Raw genomic sequence first — 20,360 nt, forward strand, 5'->3', positions numbered from 1 at the left:
AATGATAAAATTAATTATAAGCTAAAAAATAATACATTATTATAAAGGAATTTAGTTATATTTTATGTAGTTATTAGTCTGGAGTGGTGTAGGAGCAGCTCTGGGACCTTTTTTGTTGCTGAAATGGCCAAACCCAGCACTTCCAGTGCTGCTGAGGCAGGGAATTGTAAACTCATGGAATTGTAAACTCATGGAATTGTAAAATCATGGAATTGTAAAATCATGGAATTGTAAAATCATGGAATTGTAAAATCATGGAATACCCAGAGCAGGACACTGTGATGGACAGTGGGAGAATGAAATATTCTGATTTTAAATTCCATGAGGTTTTACTTGAGAGGGGCTGTCAGGGAGGTGGGGTTGGAGGGGTTGGTGGGCTTGGTGGGGTTGGTGGGGTTGGAGGGGTTGGTGGGGTTGGTGGGGTTGGAGGGGTTGGAGGGGTTGGTGGGGTTGGTGGGGTTGGAGGGGTTGGGGGGGTTGGAGGGGTTGGTGGGATTGGTGGGGTTGGTGGGGTTGAGGGGTTGGGGGGGTTGGAGGGGTTGGTGGGGTTTGGTGGGGTTGGAGGGGTTGGGGGGGTTGGTGGGGTTGGTGGGATTGGAGGGATTGGTGGGATTGGTGGGGTTGGTGGGGGTTGGTGGGGTTGGAGGGGTTGGTGGGGTTGGAGGGATTGGTGGGATTGGTGGGGTTGGTGGGGTTGGTGGGGTTGGAGGGATTGGTGGGGTTGGTGGGATTGGTGGGATTGGTGGGGTTGGAGGGTTGGTGGGGTTGGTGGGATTGGTGGGCTTGGTGGGCTTGGTGGGATTGGTGGGATTTGGGCCAGGCTGAGGCAGGGTTGTCCCTTCTCTCCCCAGTATGGATTCAACATGGTCATGTCCCACCCCCACGCCGTCAATGAGATTGCACTGAGCCTGAACAACAAGAACCCCAGGTAGGCTCCTCTGGCTCCTAGGGCTGGACCAGGTGAGTGAAGAGGGCTGGGAAGGGCTTCCAGAGGGGAACAGGCTTTGCTCCGGATCAGATGGGATCTGGAACAGTGCAGTTAAACCAGCACTGGGTGTCTGATCCCAGTGCTGCCAGAAGCTGCTGCTTCTCCAGCTCTAATTATGGCTTCAGGCTGAGGGAGGGTGGATTTAGGTGGGACATTGGGAATTCCTGGCTGGGCTGGGATTGCCAGAGCAGCTGGGGCTGCCCCTGGATCCCTGGCAGTGCCCAAGGCCAGGCTGGAGCACCCTGGGACACTGGGAGGTGTCCCTGCCATGCCAGGGTGGCTCTGGATTATCTTTAAGCTCCTTCCCACCCAAACCATTCTGGAATTTTGGGATTCAGCTGAAATGTGGCTGCTGGAGCCCTTGAGCTCTGTTCACTGCAGGGAAACCCCAGTGGCAATGAGCAGCTTCATGAAGAAAAAAAAAGGGAAAATCTTCAGGAAATGTTATCCAAGATCCTTAGCTTGGAATTTCTCTGGGAGAGATTTCACTTCTGTTCTGGGTCAGGATGCTGTGACTCCTCAGTGGACCTGCTGGTGGTTCCATGTCCCTGCTCTCCCACACATCCCTGTGCTCCCTGCTCCAGCAGATCCTGGAGTTCTGACCCTGGCAGGTCACACCAGTCCTGCTCTGGCACAGAGATGGTTCCAGGGAAAGGTGAAGCAGGGGGTGAGCTGATAACCCCACAGGATGTGATTCCCAGGGCTGAGGCTGAGCAGGAATCCTGTCCTGAGGGAAGCAGCTTCTTCCCTCTTTCTTTTATTGAGCCCCAAGTCAGCAAGCCAAGAACAAATGGGAAGTTTATTGCTTTTATAATTTTTATCATAATTTTTGTCATAATTTTTAATCATCATTTTTAGCATCATTTTTAGCGCCATTTTTAGCATCATTTTTTAGCATAATTTTTATCGTTTTCCAGTGCCTGGAAATCAGGGGAGAGCCCAGGTTTTCACTTTTGGAAGAATTGGGTTATTTTGATTTTGGTGGATAAAAAAACTGATTTAAAATGTGACTGGAACAATCTGAGGGCTGAGCCCTGGGTTTGTTTCAGCCCTGGGGAGCTGTGTGAGAGCCCTGAGTGGGGTTTGGGAGCTCAGGGCTGCCTGGGATGTGCCCAGAGCTGTAATTCCAACAATTGTGTGGTGAGCACAGTTCCCAGCAGCAGCTCCAGGGAATTGTGCTCACCCCTGAGGTGTGGGCAGCACCCCAGGGATCTCCATCCCCTCCCCATGGAGGGAACATTGCAGCAAATCCCCTTGATCCTGAAAATCCTTGCGAGTTCTTCTTGTGCCAGGAGGAAAATAAGAACAACCAACCCTTGAGGAGGCAGCATTGAACATTCCATTTAAAATTTCCTAGGGAAGTGACCATTTTTTCTGGTTTCCAAAGATAACCCTGACCCTTTGAGAGCCCACAAGGTATTTCTTGTTCTGTAACATCTGCTTTGAGTCGCTGCTTGAGCATGGGACTAATTTTTTTCTGTGTGTGCATGGTTTGCCTCTGCTCAGAGCTCAGCTGCCCAGAAAGGCTTTTGTTTTCCAGGAATCCTGGAAGGAAATACTGTGGATGGTTTCCATCAGGGTTACACAGAGTTTGCTGCATGTTTTTCCCTCAGTGATCTCGTTTTCTCTCTGCTTCACTGCTGAAAATCAGCTCAGATTCCTGATTTTTCAGGAGAAGGACGTGTGCTCCAACAGCCTGCAGTGAATTGTGTGTGTGGGGGGGGCTATAAATACAAATTACCACAGAGAATAATTCAGATTTGTGTCAGGGAAACAGCAGATTGGAATTTTAAGCTCTCCCATTAAAAACTGGGCTCAAGGAAGGCTGGCTGGGGGTGCAAAGCTGCTCTTGCAGGGGTGTGCAGGGCATTCCCTGGGAGCAGCACCCCTCAAACACTGCCCTGCCTTTGCCACAGCCCCACCAGAGCCTTCTGCTTGACTTTCCAACTTGGGGTTTCATTCCCTGCATGGTTTGAGAAGCTTTAAGAAGGGGGGAGCTGCATGGCCCCAGGAGAGGCAAAGCTCCCTGTGCACCCTGCAGGATCCATTCCAAGGGTTAAACACACGCAGGGTGAGGCCAAGGGTTAAACACACACACAGAGAGGCTGCAGGATCCATCCCAGGGTTAAACACACACAGAGAGGCTGCAGGATCCATCCCAGGGTTAAACACACACAGAGAGGCTGCAGGATCCATCCCAGGGTTAAACACACACAGAGAGGCTGCAGGATCCATTCCAAGGGTTAAACACACACAGTGAGGCTGCAGGATCCATCCCAGGGTTAAACACACACAGAGAGGCTGCAGGATCCATTCCAAGGGTTAAACACACACAGAGAGGCTGCATGATCCAGGGGTTAAACACACACAGTGAGGCTGCAGGATCCAAGGGTTAAACACACACAGAGAGGCTGCAGGATCCATCCCAGGGTTAAACACACACAGAGAGGCTGCAGGATCCATCCCAGGGTTAAACACACACAGTGAGGCTGCAGGATCCATCCCAGGGTTAAACACACACAGTGAGGCTGCAGGATCCATCCCAGGGTTAAACACACACAGTGAGGCTGCAGGATCCATCCCAGGGTTAAACACACACAGTGAGGCTGCAGGATCCATCCCAGGGTTAAACACACACAGAGAGGCTGCAGGATCCATTCCAAGGGTTAAACACACACACAGAGGCTGCAGGATCCAGGGGTTAAACACACACAGAGAGGCTGCAGGATCCATCCCGGGGTTAAACACACACAGAGAGGCTGCAGGATCCATTCCAAGGGTTAAACACACACAGTGAGGCTGCAGGATCCATCCCAGGGTTAAACACACACAGTGAGGCTGCAGGATCCATTCCAAGGGTTAAACACACAGCCACGGGGTGAGGCTGCAGGATCCATTCCAAGGGTTAAACACACACAGAGGCTGCAGGATCCATTCCAAGGGTTAAACACACAGCCACGGGGTGAGGCTGCAGGATCCAGGGGTTAAACACAGACCCACGGGGTGAGGCTGCAGCTGCCCCTGTCCCCTGCAGGGTCCCCGCTGTCCCTCAGGTGTCCCTGTGCTCTCTCCACAGGACCAAGGCCCTGGTGCTGGAGCTGCTGGCCGCTGTGTGCCTGGTCCGAGGGGGACACGAGATCATCCTGTCTGCCTTTGACAACTTCAAGGAGGTTGGTGCAGCTGCCTCGGCACATCTGGGGGTCCCCACTTCTCCTGTGGCTGTCTGGAGCCACCCTGGTGTCCCCTCCATGGTTCCCGTGTTCGTGCAGAGGAGCTCTAATTCCAACAGTTCCAGCACCTTTTATTCCAGCACCTCCAGGGCAGGCAAACTGCTGGACTGGGATATCCCACCTGAGCTGGAAAATTTCCAAATAACTGGAAATGATAATAACTCAAACTGTTGGACTGGGATATCCCACCTGAGCTGGAAAATTTCCAAATAACTGGAAATAATAATAACTCAAACTGCTGGAATGGGATATCCCACCTGAGTTTATCTCAACCTGATCTCAAATAATAAATACCTACAATAAATAATAATTCTTTATTATTAACTTAATACTATAAATAACATACATATTCATATTAAGTAATATAAGTAATGTAATATAAGTAAATTATATAATATAATATAATATAATATAATATAATATAATATAATATAATATAATATAATATAATATAATATAATATAATACAATATAATACAATATAATACAATATAATATATTATATATTATATATTATACATTATATACTATATATTATATAGTATATATTATGTATAGTATATTATATTTATATTATGTATTATATAATAATACATAATAGTAAGTAATGTAAATATTAACTTAATTAACATATAATTAACATATATAAATAATCTATATAATTTATATATATAATTAACCAAATAATAAAAATCTACAACAAAATATACAGTCCTCAACATAGAACAACAATCCAGACAAACATCTTATCAAAACTATTCAAAAAACTTCTGAAAACAACAAATCAAAAACTCAAAAAAACTCTCACAACTCTTCATGCAACCTCTCAACAAAATAATTCCACAAGAATAGTGACAGCAAAACTTACCAAAAAACCTTATTTCAAGTATAAAAAAATTAAACATGTAACAAAGTATTACCCCAAAGCTACAAAAAATACACAAACACCAAATCGTTACCCAAAATATAAAAACCCAAACCCCTATACATATTAGTACTATTCCAAATATAAAATAAATAAAATCCTTTTACCATAAAATATGTTTCCCAACAAGTAAAACCATAATATAAAAATACAGATATTAATAATGATTCAGCTACTGGAAATAATAACAATAATTCAAATTGCTGGAATAATATTATCCATCATTTCCATGTTTATGCAAAGGAGCTCTAATTCCAACAATTCCAGCACCTCTTATTCCAGCAGGGCAGCAAACTGCAATGGGATATCCCAGCTGAGCTGGAAAATTTCCAAATAACTGGAATTCACAATAATTCAAACTCTGCTGGGATGGGATATCCCAGCTGAGCTCCCTCAGCATTCCCGGCCCTGTGTCCTGCTGTCCATGGAGGTGGCAGAAGCAGCTCTGTGGTTTATCCACGTTCCCTGAGGTTGGTGTTGCAGGAGGAGCAGAATTCCAGGAGAGCTGTGGGAGCTTTGGGATGCTCCAGGTGCTCCCCTGAAATCCAGAATCTCTGAGAGCTCTGTGGGATCCAAGCTGGGATCTGGGTGGGACGGGGGTCCAGGATTATTCCCTGTGCAGGGAACAATCCCATCATTGGCTCTCACCCAGCAGAGCTGCTGTGTTGGTTTATACAAAAATATTCCAGAATAGTGGGATTTGGGAGGGGAGGGTGTGCTTGTGGCATCTCTGGGTGGGAAATCAGCTGGAATTTCCAGATAAACCCAGGATTCGGGTGCTTTGGGAAAAACCCAGAACTGAGGAGCTTTTCTGAAGGTGGACTTTGAAGAACCCAATGTGTTTTCCTCCAAGGCAAGGAGAAATGCCAAGAAAATAAACTGGCATTCAGCTCATCCAGCCAGCTTTTGGGAAGATCACTCTGGAATTCTGATGTTACACTGATTTATTTCCACTCCTCCTTCAGCCAGGGATAATTTTCTCTCTTTTCCCTCCCTGTCATTTGGGTTTCTCCCTAATTACAGAGAAAAGTCAGCTCTGAGCTGTGGCACAGCCTGGTGCAGCTCTGCTCCTTCCACTCGTGGATGAGATCCAACTTTTAAGGAGAAAAGAGATAAAAAGAGTTCTTTTGTAATTACAGAGGCGCAGGAATTGTGCCTGGCTGCTCAGCCTCACGCTGCAGGTGCCCACATGGAATTATTGATGATATTTTACCCTGGCTGGAGAGGCTGTGAGCAGGCAGATAAGGTGTGTTTGAGGTTCCCTGTGGGGCTGACCCAGGTGTGGTGGTTTGTTTTCAGGTGTGTGGGGAGAAGCAGCGCTTTGAGAAGCTCATGGAGCATTTCAGGAACGAGGACAACAACATTGACTTCATGGTGAGTCCCTGTGCCACAAACTCCTGGGTTTTCCAGCATTTTCCTTCCCTGGGCCCTTCTGCTGACCCAGGCAGAGCTGCAGCAGCAGGGAGGGTGATGGTTCCAGGGTTGATGGCAAAAATCCCCCAAATCTGGGGGTTTAAGGTCTTTGCTGGAGTGTGAGAAACTGAAATCCTGATTTGATCAGGAAGAGCCTCCCTTGAATTCCTGCTCAGGGCTTGGATTTGATGTGGGTCCCTTCTAAGCAGGATTTCCCACCCCAGCACTGGAATTCTGAGCCTCTGTTGCACTTTGTACCAATTTAGTGCTGAGCTTTGTGTAAAAGACCTTTTTCTGCCAAAAATCAGTGTTAGAGCACCAGTGAGGTGATTCCTGCAGGCTCCAGGAATGTTTCCAGGATGGGATCACAGCCCTGAGGGCCAGCAGGTTAAAAATGAGGCTGGCAAATTCCTTGGATTTAAAAAGAAAAGGAGGGAATTACATGATCCTTGCATTTTGCCCTCAAGGCACCAGCCTGGAGTCTCAGATTTGTCCCATCCCCTTTTCCCCTGGGCCCTGGAACAGATCCCTGGGAAGTGACCAGATCCCAGTGCCAAACTGGTGATCCAGGGGGTGCCTCCAGTTCCTTCTTCCCACCAAATGACCCGGAGATGTGGAGTCTCTGGAGGCTTTTCCTGCAGGAAAATCAGATTGTTTCAACCCTCAGGTTCCTCCTAGAGGTCTGGGAGGGATCCTGGTGGATGTTGGGAAGCTGCTGCTGCAGTGCTGCTCACAGGATGGGGTTTTATCCATGAGGAACCCAGCAAGGATGAGGGAAATTCCTTCCTGGGGCACCTGGGCACAGCAGGTTGTGGCAAGGGAAGGACAAATTTTTGGGGTTCGTACCCCAATTCCTGCCACTCCACAGGAGATTTCCCCACATCCCATACCCTGGGGACCCTTTGCCTTGCCCTGGCTGGCTTGGGATGTGTGTGGATGACAATTTCTGGGATCTGGTCCTTGTTCAGGTTAGGAAATGTGCTTTGGGCACCCAACAGAGGTCCCTTTGTGCAAGTCCCCTTTCCTAAACGGGGGCCTCCAGGCCCACAGTAATCTCACTTTCACAAACCCTGAGTAATCTCACTTTCCCAGCTTAGAACCAAGACCAGATTAATCTCCTTTTTCCAGGATGTTTAAACCCAGGCCCAGATGAATCTCCTTTTCCAGGCTGTTTAGACCCAGGCCCAGATAAATTTCCCCTTTCCAGGCTGTTTAGACCCAGACCCAGATGAATTTCCCTTTTCCAGGCTGTTTAGAACCAGGCCCAGATAAATTTCCCCTTTCCAGGCTGTTTAGACCCAGGCCCAGATGAATTTCCCTTTTCCAGGCTGTTTAGAACCAGGCCCAGATAAATTTCCCCTTTCCAGGCTGTTTAGAACCAGGCCCAGATGAATTTCCCCTTTCCAGGCTGTTTAGACCCAGGCCCAGATGAATTTCCCATTTCCAGGCTGTTTAGACCCAGGCCCAGATAAATTTCCTCTTTCCAGGCTGTTTAGACCCAGGCCCAGATAAATTTCCCCTTTCCAGGCTGTTTAGACCCAGGACTGGTCTTTCAGAGCCTGGAGCCTGTCCTGGCCCCAGCAGCATTCCTGCTGTGGGGAGGTGGCTCTGCAGACATGATTTAATTCCTGGAATGCTCATTCCCCTCCATCCCAGCAGCCCAGGACTCCCGAGCCCAGCCTGGGCTGGGAATGGGGCAGTTCAGGGAGCAGCTGATGGATTTCCCTGGCAGGAGCACAGGGAATGTGCTGGTGGCTGCTCACATCCTGCTCCTGGGATCCTGCCCAGTGCTGGTCCCACAGATCCCTTTCCAGCTGCTCCTGGGGATACCTGGGGTGGGGATTTGGGGAGGAATTTTGAATAAGTTGGAGACATGATTTCTGTAGTGCTTTAGATGATGCAATTTATTTTTCTTATCTTCTGCACAAGTAAGAAATGTGGGTTCTGTTCACATCTTCACCACACAGCTCAGAAGGTCACAAAACCTCTAATTGTAGGAACTTTTAAAGACTTGTTAACCAACAAAACATTACTAACAAAGATATTTATATTTTTACCTTAATCTTTAAATATTTCATCTTATGAACTCATAATGTAATCATTCTTAATCATATTATAACATACTAACCTACAGTGCTATATGCAAAACTTCTTATTTACCTTTGTAACTACTTTTATTTTTTCTGCATCTTAAACTCTAAAACTCTAAAATTTATTATTTTTAACTTAACATGTCAACTTAACTTTAAGCTATAAATTTACATTCTTATTCTATCACTTAAGTTTAGAAACCTTTTCCAAGGATAAAATCCTGTATTTATTTCTCAGATCAAAACGTGTATTTACTTCTCGGATCAAATCCTGTATTTAGTTTTGAGCTTTGGCTTACAAGCCCGAGGTTCTGGGGTTTCCCTGTATTTCAATTCCCACCCCTGGTGTCCCCGGGTGTCCCTGCAGGTGGCCTGCATGCAGTTCATCAACATCGTGGTGCACTCCGTGGAGGACATGAACTTCCGAGTGCACCTGCAGTACGAGTTCACCAAGCTGGGCCTGGACGAATACCTGGATGTGAGTCTGGGGCTGCTCCCATCCCCAAACCCCCTTTCCCACAGCCCCTGGGCTGTCCCACAGCTGGAGGGAATGGCTGCAGCCAGCTGGAATTACAGCCTGGAGCTAAATCTGGAGCCTGATAACAAAGGGAGGATGAACCACAGCCACCCTCGCCCTGCCACGTCCCCATGGGGCTCCCTCCTTCTCCAGGCTGGAGAGGTCTCCTGTGGGATTCTCTGACAGGCAGAGTCCCCTGCTGTCTGTCTGTCTGTCTGTCTGTCAGCTGCTTCTTTGTTTCCTCTTCTCTATTCTCCATGGGATCCCAGAATGGTTTGGGTTGGAAAGGACCTGAAAGAGTTTCTCACTTCCCCCTGCTGTCCCAGGCTGCTCCAGGCCCCTCCAGCCTGGCCCTGGACACTTCAGGGATTGGGGCACCACAGCCTCTGCAGGCAGCATTTCTGCCTGTCCTTGGTGGCACATCCATGGAAACCCTGCAGCTGTGGGCATGGCAATGGCCTGTCCCTGCAGATCCCTGCTCAGGCTCCCCCAGGAGAGGGATGTGGGGTCTGTGGGGTGTGTTTGGACAGGGCTGCGCTGGCCATGGGTGTGCTTGGGGACCAGGCAGAGCCTTTCCCAGCAAGCACAGAGGAAATCTTGTGGTTTGGGCTGGAAGGGACCCTAAAGCTCCCATTCCACGGGCAGGGAAGCTGTACTGTCCCCTGCAGGGGCAGAGGACAAGACCCTGCCTGACTGACCTGGGCCTGTTTGGGCTCCAGAGGGTGTCCCTGGGTGGTGGAGGTGCCCTGAGCTGCCCTGTCCCCAGCCCTGTGCCAGTGCCCGGTGTCACCAGTGTCCCCTGTGTGCCCTGTGTGCCCTGGGCCCTGCAGAAGCTGAAGCACACGGAGAGTGACAAGCTGCAGGTGCAGATCCAGGCCTACCTGGACAACGTGTTCGACGTGGGGGCTCTGCTGGAGGACGCCGAGACCAAGAACGCGGCCCTGGAGAGGGTGGAGGAGCTGGAGGAAAACCTGTCCCACGTGAGTGCCAAGGCTTTGCACATTACAGCGTTTTTAACATAAAGATACCTGAAAACTGACAGCACTTCTGGGCTGGCCTGGCCCAGTCTGGGGGGAGCTCACTGGGGAAAAGCTTTGGGATCGCTGGGGCTCTGAACTGGGAGAGAACCAGGCACTGGTTGTGCTTCCAGGAGGGTTCATCTGGCACAGCTGTGAACTGTGCTGATTTCCATGAGAGCTGATTTCCATGGAAAACCCCTGCTCCTCAGCAGAGCAGGCCCAAAATAGGGGAAAAAATATGCTGGCTGTGTGTGCTTTAAACTCAGGAAGAAAGGGGCTGGAAAATCATCTTGTGTAGATGCTCAGGGTTTGCTGTCCCAAACCTTGGGGTCATCTCCTTTAGGCTGTAAGACATGGCCTGGCTTTTGGAAAATAATAAAAAAAGGGGTTTTCCTTACTTTAAAACTGAGAAAAGTCTTTTCCTTCTCTCAGCATCCCTGTATTCCCATCACTTGGAATAAATAATGTTCTTAACTCGCTGTGCAGAGTTTGCCCCTCTGAGGTGCTGTAGGAGCCAGGGAATGGTTTGGGTTGGCAGGGACATTAAAACCCCTCCAGTTCAACCCCTGCCATGGGCAGGGACACCTTTCACTATCCCAGGCTGCTCCAAGCCCATTCCAACTTGATGTCTCCCATCTCAGACAGGAATCTGTTCACTTTCCAAGGAAAGGCTTCAGGGTTCCCTGCAATATCAATGATTTATTCATTTATCCAACATGGATACCTCTTAACCTCTTATTTTGATGGATAAACCCTGAGTTTTCCAGTTCTTTAATCCATTTCTCTTTTGCTGGATAGTTATCTGAAAAACTCCAGGATACGGAGAATGAAGCCATGGCCAAGATTGTGGAACTGGAAAAGCAACTGATGCAAAGGAACAAAGAACTGGACGTGATCAGGGTGAGTGGGTTCCACAGGGAAGCCCTGGGGGGATTCAGGATGCAGGAGTGGGGATCACAGACCTGGGGCAGGGGAATTCTCTTGGCTTCCCAGTATTGAACCTGGGGCAGATTCCAGTGGAATTGTTTGTGTGTGCACTCAAAGGATGGACAGAAATCCCTCTGGGTGTGCCAGGAATCACTGAGTGAGCTGGGCACATCTCATTCCCCCGCTCTGGAGCATTCCGGGTGGGAGTTTTGGACCTGTGGAGGTCCCAAAGGGTGGGAGAATCCCAGAATTTCTCTGGGGGGCTTCCCTGGGCACATGCAATGCAATTCCTTCTCTGGATCAGGCTGTTGGGGTGCTGCCCTTGGGATTCTGAATGCACATTCCCTGCTCCTGTGTCGTTCCAGGAGATCTACAAGGATGCCAACAGCCAGGTTCACACCCTGAGGAAGATGGTGAAGGAGAAGGAGGAAGCCATCCAGCGCCAGTCCACGCTGGAGAAGAAGATCCACGAGCTGGAGAAGCAGGGAACCATCAAGATCCAGAAGAAAGGGGATGGGGACATCTCCATCCTCCCCGTGGCCCTGGGCTCCGGGATGGTGCCAGCAGGAGGAGAGGCAGTGCCAGGGACCTGTGCCACACCCGGAGCTGCCTCCTCAGTGCCACTGCCCCCACCTCCACCGCCCCTGCCCGCCCTGCCAGGCTCACCTGAGGCAGGTGAGGAAGGAGAGAGGGGGATCCCAGCTGTGGGCACCAAACCCCCCTGGGCAGCTCCAGGGCCTGACCACCCTTCCCGTGGGGAAACTGCTCCTGATGCCTGAGGCCATTCCCTCTCCTGCTGCCCCTGTTCCCTGGGAGCAAAGGGTGACCCCCACCTGGCTGCCCCCTCCATGGATGGAAATACTGATCCCTTCTTTCCTGAGGGCACTTCCAGGCCCTGAAGGCCTTTGATGGCTCAGGGAATGGTTTGGGGGAGGCTCACTGGAAAAAAGCCTTGGGATTGCTGGGGCTCTGAACTGGGAGAGAACCAGGCACTGATTGTGCTTCCAGGAGGATTCCCCTAGCACAGGTGTAGGAGCTGGGAGAGCGGATTTCCATGGAAAACTCCAACTCCTCAGCAGAGCAGGCCCAAAATAGGGGAAAAACATCCTGGCTGTGATTTAAACTCAGAAGGGAAGGGGCTGGAAAATCCTCCTGTGTAGATGCTCAGGATTTGCTGTCCCAAACCTTGGGGTCAGTCCCTTTAGGTTGGAAGACATGGCCTGGCTTTTAGGAAGTAATTTAAAAAAAGGGGTTTTCCATCCTTTACTCCCTCAGGGTGAGGAGGGGACATGGCAGGGATGCCGTGGCTCTTTCTCTGTGCCCCTCCCTCCACAATAACTCCGCTTTCCCTCGCTCCCACAGTGCCCAACGGCCCCGTGGCAGTGCCTGTGCCTCCTCCACCTCCTCCTCCTCCTCCTCCACCTCCTCCTCCTCCTCCTCCTCTGCCGGGCCCAGCTCCGGACGCCGCCCCAGCGGCTCCGCTGCCGCCGCCGCCCTCAGCTCCGCCCCTGCCCGGCACGGCCTCGCCCACCGTGGTCTTCAACTCCGGCCTGGCAGGTAAAGCTCCCTCAGGGCTCCCTACACAAACCCATTGTTCCTCCCCGGGGTGGGGATGAGGAGCTCCTGGGAGTGGAAGGAAGGAGAATTCCGGGCTCTCTGAGCTTGCCCGGAGGAGCTGTGGCTGCTCCGCGCATCCCTGAAATGTCCAGCTTGGAGCAGCCTGGGATGGGGGAACTGGGTAATCCTCAATGTTCCTCCCACCCCAAAGCACTGGGAGATTCTGGGATTGATCAACCCAACGGATTAGATTTGGTCTGGAACAGTTGGATTCTCTAGTGCAGCAAAACTCACACCAAAAATGTTTTATAAACAGGGTCGGTTTATGTTTGACAGAATATGGGTTTGATTTCTTCTGAGAAGAAGTATCAGTGCAAAATCTGTGAAATTTTTGGTGGAAATTTGGGAAGAAGAGGTGAAATTTGGGGATTTTTTGGAAGGAAGAACAATGTGCTGCCCATCCTTAGCCGTGTTTTAGTCACCGCCTCCTGCCTGCTGTCTCAGGGCTCACTGGTGTCCCCAGAAATCTCCAGAGCTCGTTAGGAGTCCAAAGGAAGAGACTCTCATTAAGAGCTTTGTTAAAGACAAAAAAATCTACTTAAATATTGCAGCCTTGAAAGGTTCCTTGGAAGACAAGAAGCATCCTGGCTCAGAGGGTCCCAGGGTGTTCTGTAGGAAAATCCAGCCCCAAGGCTGATCCCTTGGGGGCTGCTGGGCTGCCCCCAAATTCCCAAAAATTCCCATTTTTCAGTGGGAATTCCGAGGGAATGGGGCTGGAATTGCCTTTTCTGGGTGCAGGGGCTCTGCAGGGAGGAGCATTCCCAGGGCAGGGACGCTGTGGGGCCGAGGGGAGTTGGGAAATAACAAATGCTGCTTCTCTGACCTCTCCTAACACTTGTTTCTCTGTTCCCTCTGCTTCCTGCTAAGATGGGCCCATCAAGCTCTTCTGTAGGTTCCTTCCTGCTAAGTATTCCTTATCCTGGCATTGCCTGTGTCCTGGGGGTGTCCAGGGAACCTGGGGGTACCCAGGGGATGGGCAGGGGGAGGTTGGAGCCAGCCCTTGGGATTTGGGCACCCAGAGCTCGGGAAAGGAGGAGGAGGAGGAGGAATAGGAATCTGAAGGGGTTCTGAGCTCCATTATCTTTGCCACAAGGCATTCCTGCCTTCCCTGTCCTGGAATAACCTGGGAGCAGTTAATTATCCATTCCAGTGTGTGCACAAGTAGAAAATTTCCTTTTTCCATGGGTGTTCAAAGCTGTTCCTTCTTTTCTTTTAGGAATTATTTTAAGTAACCCCATCAATTAAGCAGAGAGCAAAACCCTGTTTAGTGTAGATGAGCACAAGCTGGATAAATACAGTTCCCAAAATTCCCACTGGAATATTCTGTGTATTCCCTGTTACCCCACTTAGTGTCCAGTACTGCAGGACCAAGGTTTCTGTTCCATGTTTGCCAGATTTTCTGGGGAGTAATTCAGGAGCAAAACGTTGATTGATGGACTTTAATTCATTGATTTTGTAGCAAGGAGCAAATTTGTGTTCTCATGTAAGGAAAAGGAAATGGGAACTGGATTATGGAAATTATACATGTGGCTTCCAGATTGAATGGAATAGGGACAGGAATAGGAATAGGAATGGGAATAGGAATAGGAACAGGAATAGGAATGGGAATGGGAATAGGAATAGGAACAGGAATAGGAATAGGAATGGGAATGGGAATGGGAATAGGAATGGGAATAGGAACAGAAATGGGAATGGGAATGGGAATAGGAATAGGAATAGGAATAGATATAGGAATAGGAATGGGAATAGAAATAGACTAGGAATAGGAATAGATATAAGAATATGAATAGATCTAAGAATAGGAATAGACTAGGAATAGGAATAGAAGTAGAAATAGAAATAGAAATAGAAATAGAAATAGGGTTGTTCCCTTGCTCAGTCAGGTCTCATTTCCAGGTTTCATTTTCACAGCTCCTCTGTTTAAATTCCTAAATTACTCCAAAGTTCCCAAATGACTCGGATTTGCTGGATTTGCACAGCACAGGAATTAAAACCTGGCTTTAAACCCCTGTTAAAGCCCAGCTTTGCTGCAGCTCATCCCCTTTGGCCTTGAAACTCAAACCTGGTGAGAAGTGGCCGGCTGCAGTTTCCCCAAATCCCATTTCCCAAACCTTTGGGAACGGGGCATTTTTCCCTTCCTGTCACCTGTTTGTGACACAGCTCAGAGTGGGTTCTGCCAGCAACAGGACAGGGCTGAATTCACCCACTCTCCTCCTTTCCCATGGAGTTGGGACAGAGCCTGGGAGTTCAGATCAGCCCAGGCAGCTCGTGGGGCTACAGGGATCCCAGATTTCCCTTTGGGAGGTTTGCAGAGCCCCGGGGGCTGGTGCTGCCCTGCTGAGGGCTGGGGCTCCCCTCTCCAGCAGCCCCTGCAGGCAGTGCCACCTTCCCAGGTCTCAGTGGGACAATCAGCTCAGCCCAGTCCTTCCCCAGTGCTGGGGAGCTGCCAGGGCGTTCCCAGGCGGTTTCTCAGGAGCTGCCCCTGTCTGTCCCCAGCTGTGAAGATCAAGAAGCCCATCAAGACCAAGTTCCGCATGCCCGTGTTCAACTGGGTGGCGCTGAAGCCCAACCAGATCAACGGCACCGTCTTCAACGAGATCGACGACGAGCGCATCCTCGAGGTGCCCTGCTCCTTCCCTCCCTGCTGCCCTGCACAGCCTGCATTCCACACAGGGAATGTTTGCCTTGGAAAAGCCTCTCTGACCGCCCAGTCCAGCCCTCGGGCCAGCACTGCCCCCTGTCCCCAAGTGCCACATCCACAGAGGTTAAATCCCCCCAGGAATGGGGGCTCCAGCCCCTTCCAGTGCCTGCCCACGCTTGCCAATATCCAATATTGCCTAATATCCAACTAAGGCTCTGCTGGAGCAGCCTGGTTCCATTTGCTCTCCTCCTGTCCCTGTTCCCTGGGAGCAAAGCTGGCTGTTCCCTCCTGTCAGGGAATTGTGGGGAGTGGGAAGTTCTCCAGGGCACAGCAGTCACTCTGGGACAGGGCTCATTCCAGATCCTGGATGCTCCCATGGATGCTTTAGCCATGGCTGGATAAAGCACCAGGGCTCACCAATGTTTTCCTGAATTTCTGAACCTGTGCAGAGCTGTTTGGTGCTGGATTTCTGGGTTCTGGCCAGAATTCCTCATCCCAGCTCAGGAGTGTGTTCCTTCCATCCCTCAGCCTGTGACAGAGCTCTCTGGGCTCCGAAGCCAGGTTGGACAGGGTTGGAAAAACCCGAGCTGGTGGAAGTTGTCCCTGCCCATAGCTGGGGGTAGAACTGGGATGAGCTTTAACGTTCCAACCCAAACCATTCCATGATTCCATGACCCTGTCTCAGCCACCACAAGGCTTTCCCTGCAGTCCTGGATGAGGATTTAATTGTTCCCTGCGGGATAAATCCTTTCCTTTCCTTTCCAGGATCTAAACGTGGATGAATTTGAGGAGATATTCAAAACGAAAGCGCAGGGCCCAGCCATGGACCTGACCTCCAGCAAGCAGAAGATCCCTCAGAAAGGCTCCAACAAGGTGACGCTGCTGGATGCCAACAGAGCCAAGAACTTGGCCATCACCCTGCGCAAGGCCGGCAAGACGGCGGACGAGATCTGCAAAGCCATCCACGTGTGAGTGCAGCCAAGGAACCCTGCCCCAGGCTGATGGAAAACATTCCATGGTGGTGCATTCCCAGAAATCAGAGTTGGATTTGTGCTGCTGAGTCACTGTTGGGGTTGGACAAACCAGCACTTCCTTTATTAAGGCAGCTCCTTCCAGCCTGTCCAGTTTGCCATGGCAGCTCCACGGTGTTTCCTGTCCCAGTGAGCAAAATCCAGAGGGAACCCAGGAAGAGGCAGCTCTCCTGGTTTGCTCCGTGAAGGATGGGTTTACTCCAGGTGTTGGAGCAGATTTTGCATGGAATTAGGTTTGTGGAGCGGCTTCAGGAACTGATATGGATCCTTCCCTGCTCCTGGGACAGGAGCTGCTTCTTGGGGCTGATCCATCCAGACTCATCCTGGCCATGGCAAACATCTCCCACTCCTCCCTTAAGGAGTATCTCCCAAACCCATCCAGACTCACTGGGGCCATGGCAAACATCTCCCACTCCTCCCTTAAGGAGTACCTCCAAATATGGATGCACAAGCTTTGCCTTTGGCTGAGAATGACCCAAACCTGCTCCAGGTCCTGGCAGGTTCAGCAGTTGGGCTTTAGGGAGCTCTGGGCCATTTAAATACAAATATTTGCTCCTCCCCACCTCTTTTCCCTGGAAAAGTGAGCCTGGAGGGGTGGGGGAATGGCCACGTGTTTGGAAATGGAAATAGCATCATTCCCATTATCCTTGGATCCTGTTCCCATCTGCATGGGCAGGGCAGGAGGAGCTTCACAGCTGCTTCTTTGCTTTTCTTCTTGTGGAGCTGAGTCCCAGACTGCTCTGGGTTGGGAGGGACCTTAAAGCCCATCCAGTCCATCCAGGGACACCTCCCACTGTCCCAGGCTGCTCCAAACTCCATCCAGCCTGGCCTTGGGCACTGCCAGGGATCCAGGGGCAGCCCCAGCTGCTCTGGCAATCCCAGCCCAGGCAGGAATTCCCAGTTCCCAGTGTCCCACCCATCCCTGCCCTCTGGCACTGGGAGCCATTCCCTGGCTCCTGTCCCTCCAGCCCTTGTCCCCAGTCCCTCTCAGCTCCCCTGGAGCCCCTTCAGGCCCTGCCAGGGGCTCTGAGCTCTGCCTGGAGCCTCCCCTGCTCCAGGGGAGCATTCCCAGCTCTCCCAGCCCGGTCCCACGGCAGAGGCACATCCATGGCCTGGCCTGGAGCTCTGTCCCCACTCCCTTTTCTGGGATTTTCCCTCAGCTTTGACCTGAAGACGCTGCCGGTGGATTTCGTGGAGTGCCTGATGCGGTTCCTGCCCACGGAGAACGAGGTGAAGGTGCTGAGGCTCTACGAGAGGGAGAGGAAGCCTCTGGAGAACCTGTCGGACGAGGACAGGTTCATGATGCAGTTCAGCAAGATCGAGAGGCTGATGCAGAAGATGACCATCATGGCCTTCATCGGCAACTTTGCCGAGAGCATCCAGATGCTCACCCCGGTGAGGGGAGCAGGGAATATCCACAGCTGGGAGGGACCAGGGGATCATGGATCCAGCCCCTGGCCCTGCACAGACACCCCAAAACCCCACCTGGCCATCCCTTGGAGTGCTGTCCAAACACTCCTGGAGCTCTTGGGAATGCGCCCGTTCCCTGGGGAGCCTGGGCAGCCTCAAAGCAATATTGTTGGGAAAAGTTACTCTTGGTGCTGGTCCATGGGCCCTTGGAATTGTGTTCATCCAGCCTGAATGCCTGGGACAGCTGTAGGGGTTGGAATGTGAATCCTTATTTACATCTGAGGGGGGTAAATCTGGGTTTGGAATCCTGGGGTGTCAGGGCAGAGGAACATTCACTGAATCCCAGGGACATTTCCAGGGATCCAGGGGCAGCCCCAGCTGCTCTGGCAATCCCAGCCCAGGCAGGAATTCCCAATTCCCAATGTCCCACCCATCCCTGCCCTCTGGCAGTGGGAGCCATTCCCTGGCTCCTGTCCCTCCATCCCTTGTCCCCAGTCCCTCTCAGCTCTCCTGGAGCCCTTCAGGCCCTGCCAGGGGCTCTGAGCTCTGCCTGGAGCCTTCCCTTCTCCAGGGAACATTCCCAGCTCTCCCAGCCTGGCTACATGGCAGAGGGACATCAGTGCTCTTTCCCGTGGTATGGATGAAAACCAGGAAGGTTTTTTCCAGGATGTGAGTGTTTGGATGTTCATTTTCCTCCTGGCTGGATGTGCATTAACCAAAGCTCTCCCTGTGTTTCCCCACAGCAACTCCACGCCATAATTGCTGCCTCTGTCTCCATAAAGTCATCCCAAAAACTCAAGAAAATCCTGGAGGTAGGTCTGGTCTCAGCTGTCCTAGAGGTGTCTAATTTCCAGGAATTTGTCCTGAGAATTCCTGCTCTGCTCTGTTTCATCCTGGCAGATCATCCTGGCTCTTGGGAATTACATGAACAGCAGCAAACGAGGGGCTGTGTATGGATTTAAGCTGCAGAGCTTAGACCTGGTAAGAAAAGCAGGAGTGTGCTGTGGGCACCAGCTGGGAATTGGAGCTGTGCAGTTCTTGAGGCTGGAAAAACCTTCCAAGATCATGGAGTCCAACCATCCCCAGCACTGCCCCATGTCCCCAGTGCCACATCCACAGGCCTCTGAAATCCCTCCAATTCCATTCCCTGAGCCCCCTTTCCATAGGGAAATTCCTGCTGTGCCCCCCTGAGCTGCCCTGGGCCAGCCTGAGGCCGTTCCCTCTGCTCCTGTCCCTGTGCCCTGCGAGCAGAGCCCGACCCCCCGGCTGTGCCCTCCTGGCAGGGAATTCCAGAGAGGGAAAAGATCCCTGGGGATCCTCCTGTGCTCCAGGTGAGCCCTGCCCGGCTCCCTCAGGGATTCTGCAGCCCCGGCCCGGCTCCCTCAGGGATTCTGCAGCCCCTGCCCGGCTCCCTCAGGGATTCTGCAGCCCCGGCCCGGCTCCCTCAGGGATTCTGCAGCCCCGGCCCAGCTCCCTCAGGGATTCTGCAGCCCCTGCCCGGCTCCCTCAGGGATTCTGCAGCCCCGGCCCGGCTCCCTCAGGGATTCTGCAGCCCCGGCCCAGCTCCGTTCCCTTCCCTGGCCCCGCTCCAGCCCCTCAGGGTCCCTCCTGTCCCAGAGCTGTCCCCAGCCCTGGAGGTGCCCCAGCAGTGCCAGCACAGGGATGGGCACTGCCCTGGGGCTGTGTCACACCAGGGCTGGCACAGCCCAGGGGCCTCCTGCCCAGCTGGGCACCCCTGGGCTCATGTTCATCACCCCAGATCCTTGCCCAGTTTTCCAGCCCCTCTATCCCAACCCCGTGGCCCTTCAGAGGGTCCTGGTGACCCAGGTGGCTGCTGGGGACTCCACTGGTGGTTCCCAGCATGGAGCACACGCTGGAGCACCCCAGTGAGTCCCATTGCTCCCCACATTGTTCCTGCTGCTCCCAGCTGCTGGAGACCAAGTCCACGGACCGGAAGCAGACGCTGCTGCACTACATCTCCAACGTGGTGAAGGAGAAGTACCAGCACGTGGCCCTGTTCTACAACGAGCTGCACTACGTGGAGAAGGCAGCAGCAGGTACAGCCCCTCCTGTGCCCGGCCCTGCTGGGACATTCCTGGCACAGCTGGCACGCTCAGCATTCCTGTACCTCTCCCCAGTGTCTCTGGAGAACGTCCTGCTGGACGTGAAGGAGCTGCAGCGGGGCCTGGAGCTGACCAAGCGCGAGTACACCATGCACGACCACAACACCATGCTCAAGGACTTCATCCAGAGCAACGAGGGCAAGCTCAAGAAGCTCCAGGATGATGCCAAAATAGCCCAGGTACTGCTGTGCTCCCGGGATCTGTGGTGAGGGGGGTGACACCAGGGTTGGGCTGTGTTTCCATGGAATGCTGGGGATGGGGAGGGTGCCTGGGAGGTGTGCAGGGCACTGAGGCTGGGCTGTTGCAGGATGCCTTCGATGATGCTGTGAAGTATTTCGGGGAGAATCCCAAGACAACCCCACCCTCGGTCTTCTTCCCGGTGTTTGTCCGCTTTGTGAAGGCCTACAAGGTAAACCAGAGCTCCCTTGT

The 20,360-nt window shown here is 51.8% G+C and overlaps 1 protein-coding gene across 5 annotated transcripts in view; it reads left to right on the forward strand.

Moving 5' to 3' along the window:
- FMNL2 (formin like 2) overlaps positions 1-20,360 on the forward strand; it is a 115,331-nt gene that overhangs the window by 87,195 nt on the left and 7,776 nt on the right. For 3 of the 5 annotated variants that reach the window (XM_059476055.1, XM_059476057.1, XM_059476053.1), the window contains exons 8-24: positions 852-928; positions 4,065-4,158; positions 6,443-6,517; positions 9,014-9,124; positions 9,994-10,143; positions 10,981-11,082; positions 11,475-11,784; positions 12,472-12,666; positions 13,594-13,614; positions 15,223-15,347; positions 16,133-16,335; positions 17,559-17,793; positions 18,552-18,620; positions 18,709-18,789; positions 19,736-19,865; positions 19,947-20,110; positions 20,239-20,340. In XM_059476055.1, coding sequence (XP_059332038.1) covers positions 852-928; positions 4,065-4,158; positions 6,443-6,517; positions 9,014-9,124; positions 9,994-10,143; positions 10,981-11,082; positions 11,475-11,784; positions 12,472-12,666; positions 13,594-13,614; positions 15,223-15,347; positions 16,133-16,335; positions 17,559-17,793; positions 18,552-18,620; positions 18,709-18,789; positions 19,736-19,865; positions 19,947-20,110; positions 20,239-20,340 — 2,244 coding nt within the window. The remainder of the gene's footprint in view (positions 1-851; positions 929-4,064; positions 4,159-6,442; positions 6,518-9,013; positions 9,125-9,993; positions 10,144-10,980; positions 11,083-11,474; positions 11,785-12,471; positions 12,667-13,593; positions 13,615-15,222; positions 15,348-16,132; positions 16,336-17,558; positions 17,794-18,551; positions 18,621-18,708; positions 18,790-19,735; positions 19,866-19,946; positions 20,111-20,238; positions 20,341-20,360) is intronic. The other 2 variants (XM_059476058.1, XM_059476054.1) reach the window with 1 other exon arrangement.

The sequence above is a fragment of the Ammospiza nelsoni genome, chromosome 7 (assembly GCF_027579445.1).
Source record: "Ammospiza nelsoni isolate bAmmNel1 chromosome 7, bAmmNel1.pri, whole genome shotgun sequence".
Classification (NCBI taxonomy): domain Eukaryota; kingdom Metazoa; phylum Chordata; class Aves; order Passeriformes; family Passerellidae; genus Ammospiza; species Ammospiza nelsoni.